Here is a 14,351-nt window from a genome sequence, read left to right on the forward strand (position 1 = left end):
GACCCTTCAAAATTGGTGTCTCTCTCTCTCTCTCTCCCTCTCTCCCTCTCTTTTGCAGGACGGACGCTGGGGGACCGGGCGGGCCCTGCCGGGGATGTCCTGGATGGTGTGTGCACTGACTCCTCTGCCCCTTGTGGACAGTGGGGTCCAAATGCTTTTTTTGTTTTTTTAACCTGAAGAAGTTTTGACCTAAACCTTAACCTGAAGAATGTCTGACCCTAACCCTAATCTGAGTGCTTTTTGGCCCTAATCTTGGCTTAAAATAACCCTGATTGGGGTTATCATCATTATTAGCATTATTATTGGTCCTGGAAATTGGTCTGCGTGACCTCTGGCCTCGACCCTGACCTGATGTGTGTGTGTTTGTGTGAGTGTGGGGTTCTTGGTCCTGCTGAGGGATGATGGACTGTGCCTTCCAATTTCTCTAGACCTAACCCTAATCTGGCCCTAATTCCAAACTTAAAAAAAGAAACCTCTAACCTAATTTTGATCGGGCCCTGCCGGGGATGTCCTGGATGGTGTGACTCTGGAGTCCAAATGTTTGTTTTCTTACCCTAGAAAATTCAATTAAAATCGAAAATCGGACCTGCTATAAAAAAAGTAAATACTTTTGCCAACATTTGAATAACTCATAATGATAGGGGGAAACCAACAAATCGCAAACGCTAACCCACAAAGTGTGAGCGGATCCATTGTGGTATTTGTATGTTTGTAAATTGCGCCAATACTCAAACCACTTCCTGAACCAGCTAGGCTTTGAACGTGATCAATGACGTCACTCACCCTTAAAAGACACAAGCGTCAATATGCGCTTCACGCAACATTTCCGGGATTTCTCGACACGTTCCGAAGCATCAGCGCGGTACGACCCATCACTAACGTCAACCACAAATCTATGGAGCACACCTAACACCAATGTAATGACAGAGACGTCTGAGCCAGCGGATCATTTCATCAGGACAGGCCGAGGTAACACTGCTCTGCACCTGGCACTGTGAGCACTGAGCGTCCACAGAGGCGGAGCTGATCACCTCTGACAACGTACCGCGCTGAAATCAGTTTCAGTTTGGATATTCAACAGACATTCTCTCCAAATCCAACGGCACCCTCTTCCTTCTCCACCCCGAGATAGGTGCACGATCACGGTTTGTTCAAAGTCTGACCCATCACTCTTGAATACCCTGGTCTCATTTAGGGACCATCAACGAATTACCGTTTAAATGCCAATGTTTACATTAAAAATTGAAAGAAAAAAAAATATGGGTGGTACTAAAATGGAATAAAAAGAGGTGTGTCCTGACTAGGCAGCCTAGTACTATTTTTCTACACTGATTTGGTAGCTATTGAACCAAAATGCTAATATTTACATTATTAAAGTAATAAAAAATAAATGAGGTATTTAAATGGAATATAAAGAGTGTTTCCTGACTAGGCAGGCTAGTACTAGATTTATACACTGATTTGGAGTCATTAATTATTTAAATGAATAAATACACCCTTAAATAATTACTTTAATTTGTCATTTATTTTATTTAATAAATAAACCATTAATTTCTTTAATTTGTCATTTATTACTTTTATTTAATAAATACACCATTATTTACTTAAATGTATCATTAATTATTTAAATAAATACATACACCATTAAATAATTACTTACGTCACATTTGTTTTCTTAAGTTACAAAATACTGACAGTTTTTTTCCCTAATCACTTAGTACTAATAATAACAAGAATAATAATAATACTATTCAGGGGAGCTCCACTTCAGGTTTTACTTGATACTCATTCCAAACAAAATGTTTAATTAAATATTAGTTTAATATCTATATTTAATATATATATTTAAAATCAAAGTGTTAAAGTTTGATTGTACACTTACATTTAAGGGTTAAGTGTGGTTGCTGTTTGTTTCTGTTTGGTTGTGATGAGTTTCTGTTCTACTCACGCCAGCAAACCGAATCCGTCCATGAAATCCAGTCCTGTAGCAGGTTTGCGTTGTTGCTGCAAACAGAGAGTGAGACACAAACATGTGACTGTGATCGTTTCATTAAAGACAAGAGATGAGAAGAAGACTGATGTCAGTGAGGAAACAAGGAAACAAAGTAACGTCAAACTTACGTCTGTGATCTGTCAGCATCTCCTCTCCCTCTGGTGCGGCCATCAACACAGGAGTTTTAATATTGGCACAATGGTCAGCCAATCAGGTGTGAAAGCTTGAAATGTTTGGGGCGGGGCTTATTATTGAAAACAGGTGCGCTGTGACTGACTTTTTTTTAACCAAACTTTATTCAAAACATTCCACAAACATTGCATTTTTTGGAGGTCGTCTGGGTCAAATAACAACCCATGTGCACTCACACACTGCTCCTAATTCTAGGATGGGTCAAAATGCAGAGGAATACTTTCCCTAAGGGGATGAATAAAAACTTTAACACACTAACAGACACACACACACACACAATAAATGTAGAGTGATGGCTCTCTCGCTCTTTCTCTCTCTCTGTCTCTTCATGTGGTTGTTAGCGGTTACCATAGAAACTGAACCTATTATTTCTATCATTTCTCCTGTTGACAAAATGTACTCTCACTCATTGTGAAGGTTTATAAAGTTCACAGCTGTTACAAACTCATTAAAAACACACACAGAGCCACCAAAAACAACACATGTGCTGAAGTGATCAATTGTAATTAGGAAACAAACCATCAACAGTTTCATTTTTCAGACAAAACTACAGGCCAGTAGGCGGCAGTGTTTACCTGTGATTGTCTTGTAGGGATGTGTAATAGCAAATGTGAGCTGTTCATCTTTGTTGACAAGGACAGAGTAACATTTTACAAAAAGACAGAAGATGTAATGGTGATATATTTATTGAGCACAAAACCCATATATAGTTAGATATTTGCTGTTTATATACTCTTATGTGTCTCAGGTGCTACAAAAACACTGAGCGTATCGTTGACCACACGCTGGCACAGGCACACGTTGCATTACCGTAGTTACACCACAGTTTGAAAGCTTAGAAGTGGCACGTCAAAGTCAACATGTGGTTATTACAGAACAGAACTGAACCCAGATGCAGGAATGGTGGTAAGTTGCAGTCTTTATTTGAACACATGTAGCACTTGGACAGGCAGATAAGAAATGAGGTGGACGAGAGAGTTGGAAGAACACCTGGACATAGTTTTTGCACATTGAGAGAAACACTCACAAAACGTCAGTGTCAATATGTTTCATACTGTTCCAATTTCAAATCTAACATGTTCAGGTACAACTGCAGTGTTTTTGTTTTTCTTCAACTTAAATTGTTAAAACAGTATTTTAACAAGCAGTAAGTTGTAAATAACTGACAGTGGAGAGTGGAAGATGTTCTGGAGAAATGGACAAAAGTATTTAGTTCAGGACATTCTCTGGTCCTTTTATGGTGAAATGAAGCAAAGAAAAGTCCAGACCAACATTTTGAGGGTTCAAAGGGCAAACATTATGCTCCTCTAAAGAAGACAAACAGCATGAGTTTATCCCTCACATATCATATTCCTTTCACAGGTCAATTATCTGCTTTTCCTTCATGTGCTGTTAAAGCCACAGTATAATCCTCTTTCACTTCCCAACCCTAACCCTTATGGCAGCATTAGAGTCACTTCAAATGTCACCAGTCTGGCTCTTTTTGAATGAAAGCATAAATCACTGTTGTCTAAATCACTAACATGGATGCTGCTGAAAACACACAGTGATTCTCTTCATACCTCTGACCATAAATGAACTATGGGGATCATGTCCCACAGCTGCAACATAAACGTTTGACACACTCTTACACACTGTGGGAGAGCGACAACAATGGTGAACAAAACAAACGCCACAGAAGCTGCAGTGCAAACTCCACCCACCTATAGCTGCAGAGGAAAAACTACATGTCTACTATAAACTGCTTTCTATTTCCCTTCCTGGTTGGATTTAAACACACATCTGCCAATTTATTAGGTACACATTTTCTGTTTATGAACACACTGATTGAATGAGCCAATCACATGGCAGTAAGTCACTGCATTTAGGCAGGTAGATGTGTTGCGGTTTAATTGGTCTAAAATCAATTTGTTAAAAAGGTGCCTACAACGCCACATAGGTATGAGAGCCTAGGACCCTTAAAGGTAAACCAACACACAGGTTCTTCATTAAAATCAGGGTTAAAGAACCATGACTCTAATCAGTCGTGTACATGACATTTATTCAAATAAAACAAGAGAAGTAATGACAAAAATTAAACAATAACACAACATGCAAAATAACACAAACGTCTTTAAATCACAGCAAACTAAACAAATAATGAAACCTATCACACAAAAACGGACCCGTCACATAGACATGATCAGGACGACTAAATGAAGTTCAACAGACTCAGAATGAGGACAACGATCTGATTCAAAACAGACAGCCAGACTTTGAACAGCCTGGGGTAGAGGATTGTTTGATTCATGTTTGAGAGTCAAATTATCATTCATTTGGACATTAGACACCGTTTTCTTCCCTTCTATGTTGTCTTTTTTTAACGAGGGTCAGATTTGATAATGTAAAGCTGTCCGGGTGTATAGTGACTTGTTCTTAAAATAAAACAACAAAACGAACCTAAGCCACTTGAGGGAGCTGCTGTACTGGTACTCGTAGTAGTTGACGCAATTTCTATTCATGTTAGAGACAAATAATAAAGTTTGGTTTTAAAATTGTGGTGAACTAGAGAACGTGGAACATGTTTTTACTAAACCTCTTTTGTCTTTGCACAGCTAACGTCCACATGTCGTTCCATGAGTTTAAGCACCTACTGCAGATTTTTAAATGGCTTGAAATTTGGTATCAGAAAATTGGGAATTCCACAGGGAATGCTCTCAACTGAAGACACATTTCAAGGTTTACAATTCTAGGAAGAAACTGTATTCATCTACACTTAGTTCTAGATTTTTTATCCTTTAATAAGTCACTCAAATCAATCTGTTTTCATCCATTGCACTCATCAGCTTCCTTTGTAAATGTTTTAATAATAAAATAATAATAATAACAACATGAGTCAATTTTATTGTAAAGTTACCAAAAATAGTCACGTGTCCAAGAAGCCACTGAGCTTCTCAGGGTAGCTCAAATGGAGAGCGTAGATCAGTGTGTGAGCCATTACAACCTGATTGTGAGGACGAGAGACACATGGTGAGTTTCAAAGGGAACTCCTGCAGGAACCTGATCTTCATTCACTGCTGCCACCAGAGCCACTGCCCCTCTTGGGTTGCTTTTTATTGGTTGGTGATTCTGTGGAATTCACTGTAGAGCTGCATGGAAAACAAAGCACATGACATTTTGGGACAACTAGACGTAACATATTAAAACTCTTTTCCAGATAAAGCATTGCTACAATGATGACTTTGACAGTGTGTGGGTGTTAACCATCCTTTTCCACTCACGTGAGCTTCACTAAAGAGTGCAGGTCGTCTCTTTTAGTTCGGCAAGGAGGAGCTGAATTCACAGTTCCTTCATGCCTGAGTGCAAAGGTGCGCTGCATATGTTGATGGATGAGAATCATGTCCCTTTCCATCGATGTCTTCTTGAACTGCTCTACCATCTCCGTCGTCAAGGTCTCCAGTATTTCTCCATGCAGATAATTGGGAAGGGCATTGTCAAACTCTGGGTCATGAAACTGAAGCCACAGGTCACAGGCCGGATTGCACCTCATTTAAAGAATTTGTTTTATATATGAATAGGATGTTAACACCACAATAACTGGAGAGACAAGAAATGGAGGCTAGGGTTAGGCTAATCCAAGTCACCACAACTCGAACCTTTTTATTATATGCGTAGAGCAAGAGAGCGGAAGTCCGCCAACACAACATCCTCACAGAGGGACAGAGAACAATCTGTTACAATACATATATTTAAATACATATACAATGACCGTGCGACTTTAATATAAATCTAAAATTCTAAGGTAAAATAAATTAATAATATACAAAATGTTTCCATTAAAAACAAAATAACACATCAACCACAAATCTATGGATCACACCGAGAATCCTATGAAGCCTGAGCCAGTGGATCATTTCATCAGGACAGGCCGAGGTAACGCTGCTCTGCCCCGGGCACAGTGAGCACCGAGCGTCCGCAGAGGCTGAGCTGATCACCTCCGACAACGTCACTGCCAAACTATACATGCGTCTTATCATCATACACAAACCACATGTTTGAATTCTAAATGACTCATTTCTCGCCACAAATGATCTTAAAACTGTGTTCCGGGACACAGAAAAATATTAATTTCACATTTATATTTGTATTCTGTCCTGCTACGTTGCGGCGAAATGCATTCTGGGATACATTGCTTTCGGAAACTGACGTCACTCTCCTTGGGATCGCAAAAAAAAAAAAAGAATTTGGATGAATTATTATTCATTTTATTTTCATTTATCAAAAAATGCATGAATTTGAATTATGGTACAGATTTGCTTCCATAGTTCCACATTGAGCACTAAAAATTAATCTGAACTCCATCAGCTAACTGCATGTTAACCGCATGAAAAAGCATGTTACTCTCGTTTGAAAAGCATGGGGATATTAGCTAACATAGCTAACTATAGTTGCCTTTTTTTCCTCTTTTTCATAATTTCACAAACGGACGTTAGTCAGCTTTACTCGACAGACAAGTTTAACCACGACTACAGTAACGTTCATGTTTTGAATGTGTTTTATTACAGGATTAGGTAGCTAATAAATTATGAAAAAGAAAAAGGAGGACCAAAGTGTTACGCTCTCTAATGAGAGCGGTTTGACTACAAAGAGGACCCAACAATGCAGAGGAGACAGATCACGGTTTAACAAGGTTTATTGCCGATGCAGCTGTGCCCAGGAAGTGGCGAGAGCCCAGAGTGAGAGTCAGTGAGTGGGGGAATGCTGGATGGATCAGACTCACGATGGTGAATAAGGACAGGGGAGGTTGTAACGGCCAAGATGGGTTGTGGTGAATCCGCAGCTCTCGGGGAAGCAGGAGACGCGGCGACCTGAAGCAGAATAACTCCAGTAAATGTTCCAGAAGTCAGAGTTTCAGATATCACTGAAGAAGTCATAAGCTTTAACACTGGTAGAGCAAAAACAGTCTGACACTGGGACGGCAAAGGCTTAAGAAGCCTCCTGATTGCTCATCAGGAGCAGGTGAGGACGAGCTGCCGCAGGTGTTACTGATCACCAGCGTCATCAGTGGAAGTAGGTCAGCCACGCCTCCTGCAGAGAGGGAAGAGAGAGAGAGTGAATAGCACGGAGGAAAATAACGAATAAGAACAATAATAATAATAAGAAGAAGAATAGCAGTGGAGGAGAGTGGGATCGTGACACAAACATTGACAGTCTTAATTGCCTCCTTGTTGTTGGAGCCAGAAATCAAAGAACTATAGTGCACAACTTCATGGGTAAAAGGGACAAAATTAGGTTTTTGACCATTGAATTTACATTTATGAATATGGAATTTTGCCAACAGAATTAATAAATGTATAATGAAGTACATATTCTCTCTATTTTGAGTTCTATAAAAGCAAAATACCACATTCTCCCATAATAAGACAAAGTCTTTATAAATATGGTCAATGATGAATCTGCTGAGGTTTTTGCCAAAATGACCTGGTGTGTGAACAAAACCAAAAGATGTGTAAAACAGTTTCTGGGTGGGCTTCACAAAAAGAACAGTTCGTATTTATGTCTCTTTTAAATTTAGTCACAGGAATCCACCAAACGTTTTTCCAATCAATGTAGTTCACAAATCTGTTCCAATAAAATACGACATTTGGAATAGAAATAATTTCTTTCTGAAATGGCACGAATGTTCTTATTATTTCGAGGACGTATAGAAAAACAGGTGATTCAGCCACAGCAGGGAGGGAGACAGGAGTGGGAATACTGGGAGTTCTGCCAGTATCTCTAAAAAGCATTATCGTGCCTGAAGGAATGGCATCAAATACGATTGCAAATTCTCGAGGCGTAACTGGAATATTATATGTTAAAAGAAACTCTCTATAAGACACAAGCCGCCCCTCTCCATTAAATAGCTGGCACACCAGCAGAATTTGATTCTGTACCGTTCTCAAAAAAACTTGACTTGTTTTCCATATAAAATATCTCTGTTATTCCAAATCAGATACCTGTGAGGTGAGAAATTGTGTTTATAAACGAGAGACCATGCTAAGAGGACCTGTTTACGAAAGTTGGACAGTTTAACAGGGAGTTTTTCCACATTGTAATTGCGGTTCAAAAAAAAGCTCAGACCACCAAAGCGAGAGAATATATAGTGGGGAATAAAGTTCCAAATTCAGACAGGGTTTTCTAGGAAATGCTTGGCCCCATTTATCTTAAAAGTACACTTGTTATGTCCTCTCTGTGCCGTGTGCAATGACAACGACGTCAACTCGCAGATTCATAGAATAGAATAGATAGAATGCCTTTATTGTCATTATACAAGTTGTACAACGAGATTTACTTGACTTCACCTTGAAAGTGCATACAGCTAACAACGAAGAACAATAACAACAACAACAACAACAACCAGTGTATGGGTCAAGGACATTAAAAAGAAAAAGTGACCCTAGTTAACGTGAGGTGGGTTTTCAGTTGCAGCGTACTACATTAAAAGGATATACAGCCATCAAATTCTTATTGCACAATATGAAAAAGCAGGTCTGTGGCAGGGTTTAAATATAAAAAGTGCATTTCTATGAGACGTGACCCATAGCAGGGTATAAAAAATAATAAATAAGACTATTTCCACAGTATGAAGTGTATTTTTTTTTTATTTTTTTTTAACAGTATATGAAATATAGAAATATAAATATCACAGTGTGAGATATGATTTTAGCAGCATATAGAATATAAATATCACAGAGTGAAATGTAATTTTGCAGTATATAACAATAGAAATATAAACATTTACACAGTATGAAAGTGATTTTAGCAGGGTACCATTTAAAAATACAGATATTGCACAGTTGGAATGTAATTTAAGCAGGATAAAAATCTGTATATACAATATAAGTAGTGCACAGTATATAAGTATTGCATAGTGTGGAGTAAATTATTAAATAAATAAGCATTTCAGCATGTCACCGCGCAAAATGCACTCATTTGTCTTACAAATGACAAGTTTAAGAAAGTCTTCCACGTTCTACTGTCCTATAAACCAGTGTTTCCCAATCAGGTGTGTTGGAGCAGAGTTCCCTGAGGACCAGGTTTGGGAAACACTGAACTAGTGAACTGATGAACCAGTGAACTGATGATGACGTTTGCACTGTTGAGTTAAAATACAATAACTTTCCTACGGTTGTGTGTTATTATAAGTTACATTGAAATCAACAGCATTGTTAGTAGTTAAGTGTCACGTGACAATGTCACATGACGATGAGGAGGATCCTGGTTCTTCATCTCTTGCTATTTGTGCACTTGGACTATCTTCAAGGTTAAATTTATGTTAATATCTTCACATTTTCACGATCCAGTGACTTCAAAAAGTCGCAAAAACTCACCAGGATCAAACAAATGTTTTAGTGGAAGTACACGACACTTTATTCTTTTTTGTGTGCGTGTCCTGGACAGGGGCTCAGGTCGGGGGGGCCTGGTTTATACACATATGCACATGTACATAAGTATATACAGTATACAGTTGTGTGCAAAAGTGATTTCTTATTTTTCAGCATGTTTATCACACTTGTTTCAGATCATCAAACTAATATAAATATTAGTCAAAGACTACACAAGTAAACACAATGCGTTTTTTAATTGAAGGTTTTTATTATTAAGGGAGGTAAAAAAAATCTAAACCTACATGGCCCTGTGTGAAAAAGTGTTTGCCCCCAAACCTAATAACTGGTTGGGTTCAGAAGTGGACCTGCGGGTGTCCACTTCTGAATGGCTTGTGGGTTCTGCCCAGTCTCTTTCTTATGGTGGAGTCATGAACACTGAGTGAGGCCTGCAGTTCTTTAGATGTTGTTCTGGGTTCTTTTGTGACCTCTTAGATGAGTCGTCGCTGCACTATTGGGGTAATTCTTGTCGGCTGGCCACTCATGGGAAGGTTGCCCACTGTTCCATGTTTTCTCCATTTGTGATTAATGGCCCTCACCGTGGTTCTCTGGAGTCCCAAAGCTTTACAAAGGTCTTTGTAACCTTTTCCAGACCGATAGATGTCAATTACTTTGTTTCTCATTTGTTCCTGAATTGCTTTAGATCGCGGCATGATGTCTTCCTTATTTGGGATCTTTTGGCCGACTTGACTTTGTCTGACAGGTTCTATTTAAGTGGTCTCTTGAATCAATAGGTCTGGCAATAATCAGGCCTGGGTGTGGCAAGTAACATTTTCCAAAAAATGTGACTAACCACAGTGACCTGATGATTTTACAGGGGGGGCAATTACTTTTTCCCATGTAGGTTTGGACAGTTTTTTCCTCATAATAAATAAAATCATCACTTAAAAACTGCATGTTGTGTTTACTTGGGTTGTCTTTGTCTAATATTTAAATTTGTTGGATAATCTGAAACATTGAAGTGTAACAAACCACACCACCGTAGTTATATACGTGTGTGTGTGTGTGTGTGTGTGTGTGTGTGTATACAGTATATACAGTGGTACGCAAAGGTTTGGGCACCCCTTAGAAAAATCACTGCAGCAGTTTGTCACTTGCTGAGCTTCATTTTAACATATGTTACACGTTATGGAAACAGAAACATCTCAGTGGTGAAATATTTTTTATTGGTCCAACGGAAACATTTTTATGTGCATTTAAACAAAAATAGGCATGTGCATAAATTTGGGCACCCCAAAGAAATAGATTTTTGAAATAATAACATGAGTTGTTGAATGTCTTTGCTTTTATTGGTCAGATGAATAAACATGTGATCGATGATGTCATAAGTCATGTATTGATTGACAAGTGACAGAATCAAAGTATTGATTAACAGGAAGATGAATCAGTTAACGCATTGATTAACAAGAATTGATTATTGACTGAGCGCTGGCTGTCATTGGCTAAGAACAGGTGATGACATCATGGCTGAGGTGGGCGGGGCTGCTTGGCGTACTGGATGGCATCGAGCGCGGCGCCGATGTCGTAGGCTTTGGTCTGAAGGAGGCGGGTCAACCAGCCGCCTTCGTCAGTGAAGCCCATGGACAGCATGAGGGACAGAGACTCGATCAGACCAGGGTCCGCCTCTGTGGGTGGGGCATAGATCAGAGGTCAGAGACACTGACACACAAACCATGTAGTGATGAGTGGGCGTGGCTTCTGTCAACAGTAAACAACTGAAAGGTAACATTGTGTTTAGACTTAAGGTTCATATCGTCCGTTACTTTGTTACTGTTATTAAGTTTACTGTGGATCCAGATTTAAATGGACTCCGGACTCTGTTCTGGACTCAACACTGATCTCACCTTGAGGCAGGTGTGGGTACAACGCTGCCTCCCTCAGACCTGACGGACCCTGCTGAGCTGCTGACGGTGGAGTCTGGTCCTGGTTCAGCTCTTGGCTCTGGACCTGGTCCTGCTTCTGCACCTGAACCTGAACCTGGATCTGGTCCTGCTTCTGCTCCTGTTCCTGTTCCTGGTTCTGGAGGGACTGCAGTTCTCCAGTGGACGGGTCGACCTCTCTGGAGCTCAGGTGTGTCCACTCCTCGTCGGAGTCTCTCACCACCTGTTTCCATGGTAACACATGTCGGTCATTTACAGACTCTGTTCACTTCACTGTCAATCAACTGTTGGTCACTGACCTTTGACCTCTCGGTGTCACCATCTGTCTCTATAGGGTCCCGCCCCTCTTCACTCGGGTTAGGGTCAACAGAACAGGAAGGGTTGACCTTTGTTCTCTGACCCTCGTGCTCCACATCGATGTCCACGTCAATACCTGCGACACAGCACTTCCTGTTTACAATCAGCACTTCCTGTTTGTATGACTCAGAGTGACAGCCAATCAGAGAGCTGCGTTAAACAGCAGTGACATCACTCACCCAGTGGGCTCAACATGGCCGCCACACCCTCACCAATGTTCTTCAGGAAGTCCACGTTGGCCTGAGAGGCTGCAGACAAACAGAGGTCAGAGGTCAGGGAGGACGCCGATGACGATGATGATGAGGTCATCATTAAATCCACATTATTACCACAGTCGGCTGCAGATTGGGATCCAGCCTGGCTAGCGCTCTGGTCCTGCTTTTGGTCCTGGTTCTGGCCCTGGTTTTGGTCCTGGTTTTTGGTCTGACCTGGGTTTGGGGCCTGACCCTGGTTCTGGTTCTGCTTGCAGGATCTAAACCATTTCATCCACCTTCCCCGAGGAAACCACTGCAGACATACAGAGAAGAAGATGAGGATCAGGATCAGGTCTACGGTCTGGATCGGTGGTCAGGGGTCAGGGGTCAGACCTGCATCGGGTGCCATATTGGCAGCATGGCGTGCTCGGTGTGCGTCCCGCGGGCCTGGCAGGTGGAGCACAGGTCGTAATCCGGACAGACCGAACACTTGAAGCGAGTCCCGACCACCGGACCCTCACAGCCGTCACAGGTGACGTTTGGGTGCAGTGCAGGGGGCGGGGCCAGGTGAGGAGGAGGAGGGGGGGGAAAACTGCAAGGGGGGAATGCGTGGAGAGGAAAATCCCGACGATGTTCCTTCTTCTCTGAAAGATTGAAATCACGTCAATCAATCACTTTATTCACTCTCTTCATTGGCTACTTACTGACCCAGGGCTCCGCCCACACACATTCTGGGATTCATCAATAAATCAATACTTAATAATCAATGAATATTGATGATCATACCTTTGATGAAGAGTCTGAACGTATCGTCCTTGATGCAGCTCAGACCCATCATCAGCTCATCGTCAGAGGAGAACGCGACCAGGTCTCCATCTTCATCTGAGGACCACATCATCCTCATCATCATCAACATCCTCATCTTTATAATCATCCTCATCATCATCATCATCATCTGTATCATCATCATCAACACCTTTATCAATTTCACCATCATCAACATCCTCATCTTTATCATCATCATCATCATCATCATCAGACAGACAGACAGGCACAGACGGACAGAGAGACAGACAGACAGATAATGTGACAGGCACAAACAGACAGAGAGATAGGCAGACAGACACATACAGAGAGACAGACAGACAGACAGGCACAGACGAACAGACAGACAGACAGGCACAGACGGACAGAGAGACAGACAGACAGATAATGTGACAGGCACAAACAGACAGACAGACAGGCACATACAGAGAGACAGACAGACAGACAGGCACAGACGAACAGAGAGACAGACAGGCACTGACGGACAGACAGACCATACAGTGACAGAATGGCGATGTTAAAGTTAATAAAACGTAAACATTAACCAGAATAAACGTGTCTCGTGTCAAATGTCCACAGAAGATTTCGGTCAGTTTATTACGTCATCATCATTATTATTATTATTCCGTGTATATAAAGTATATATTACCTCTGTAGAACATATTGAAGCCGCTGTTCCGGAGATTACCGAACACTGTCGCTGTTTTCCGACTCAAATAATCGAAGTTGCTGGAAACTTCGTGATCCACCGTGAACCTGCGGATTTCTTTCACCGCCTCGTCTTTACCGAGCAGGTAAGCCTTCACCGTGACCGACATGACGACGACTAACCGACGACTCACCAAGCAAACAGGACGGAATCACCGCGATGACGCGAGTGAAGCAGAAGTGAAGTGAACCTGGTTCTTGTTCAGTTTAAGAACTAAACTGACTTTAACTGACGAACTTTGTGACGCAGCTTTAAATCCTCACTTTAATATTTACTTCCGCCTCAGACGCTCCTCACGTCTGTGTACGTAGCAGTGACGAGGCGACTTCTCATTGGTCCGATCCCTGAGCGCCGCCCTGTCGACCAATGAGAGACCGAGGAATGACTCGGCACTTTTCGAAGAGGGAATTTCCCACAAAATAGTCATCAGTCATCGTTACAAGACAAAATGGCGGATGTTTAGTGTGAAAGAGTTACGTTGAAAAGTGACATAAAGAACATAACGTACGTCAGTAAACACGTAACTAACGTCACATTAGCACCTTTGTTTTGAACTTGTTGTTTCGTCCTCCGCTTTAGTCTGAGTTTCCTGTCATTACGTCATCACTCAGCATCCAATCAGCAGCAGAGTTCAGGTCAGGTGACAGTGACTCATCAGTCTTATGACATGAATGAGTCAGAGTCACAAGACAAACGTAAACAACAGAGTATGAACACATCTGATCAATGATTGATGTTTATTAGTTTTATTTATATGAATCCTGTTGATTAATGACAAGTCATTTTAAACCACAG

General features: G+C 41.1%; 1 protein-coding gene across 1 annotated transcript; it reads right to left on the reverse strand.

Moving 5' to 3' along the window:
- Positions 1-10,858: 10,858 nt before the first annotated feature.
- Positions 10,859-13,869, reverse strand: LOC122762899 (sequestosome-1-like). Its single transcript, XM_044018067.1, has 8 exons — positions 13,497-13,869; positions 12,809-12,904; positions 12,416-12,666; positions 12,158-12,335; positions 12,008-12,076; positions 11,771-11,904; positions 11,436-11,694; positions 10,859-11,216 (listed from the first exon to the last, which is right to left on the reverse strand). The coding sequence occupies exons 1-8, from the start codon at positions 13,663-13,665 to the stop codon at positions 11,053-11,055; spliced, it is 1,320 nt and encodes a 439-aa protein (XP_043874002.1). The 5' UTR covers positions 13,666-13,869; the 3' UTR covers positions 10,859-11,052.
- Between the last annotated feature and the right edge of the window lie 482 nt (positions 13,870-14,351).

This window comes from Solea senegalensis, unplaced genomic scaffold (assembly GCF_019176455.1).
Source record: "Solea senegalensis isolate Sse05_10M unplaced genomic scaffold, IFAPA_SoseM_1 scf7180000016158, whole genome shotgun sequence".
NCBI lineage: Eukaryota > Metazoa > Chordata > Actinopteri > Pleuronectiformes > Soleidae > Solea > Solea senegalensis.

Excerpts from the sequence above, each read along its gene's own strand:
- LOC122762899 (XM_044018067.1), bottom strand. The coding sequence starts at position 13,665 with ATGTCGGTCACGGTGAAGGCTTACCTGCTCGGTAAAGACGAGGCGGTG. Across the intron at positions 12,667-12,808 it reads GTTCAGACTCTTCATCAAAG|AGAAGAAGGAACATCGTCGG; the intron begins GTATGATCATCA and ends TCAATCTTTCAG. Across the intron at positions 11,217-11,435 it reads GTACCCACACCTGCCTCAAG|AGGCGGACCCTGGTCTGATC; the intron begins GTGAGATCAGTG and ends CCCCACCCACAG.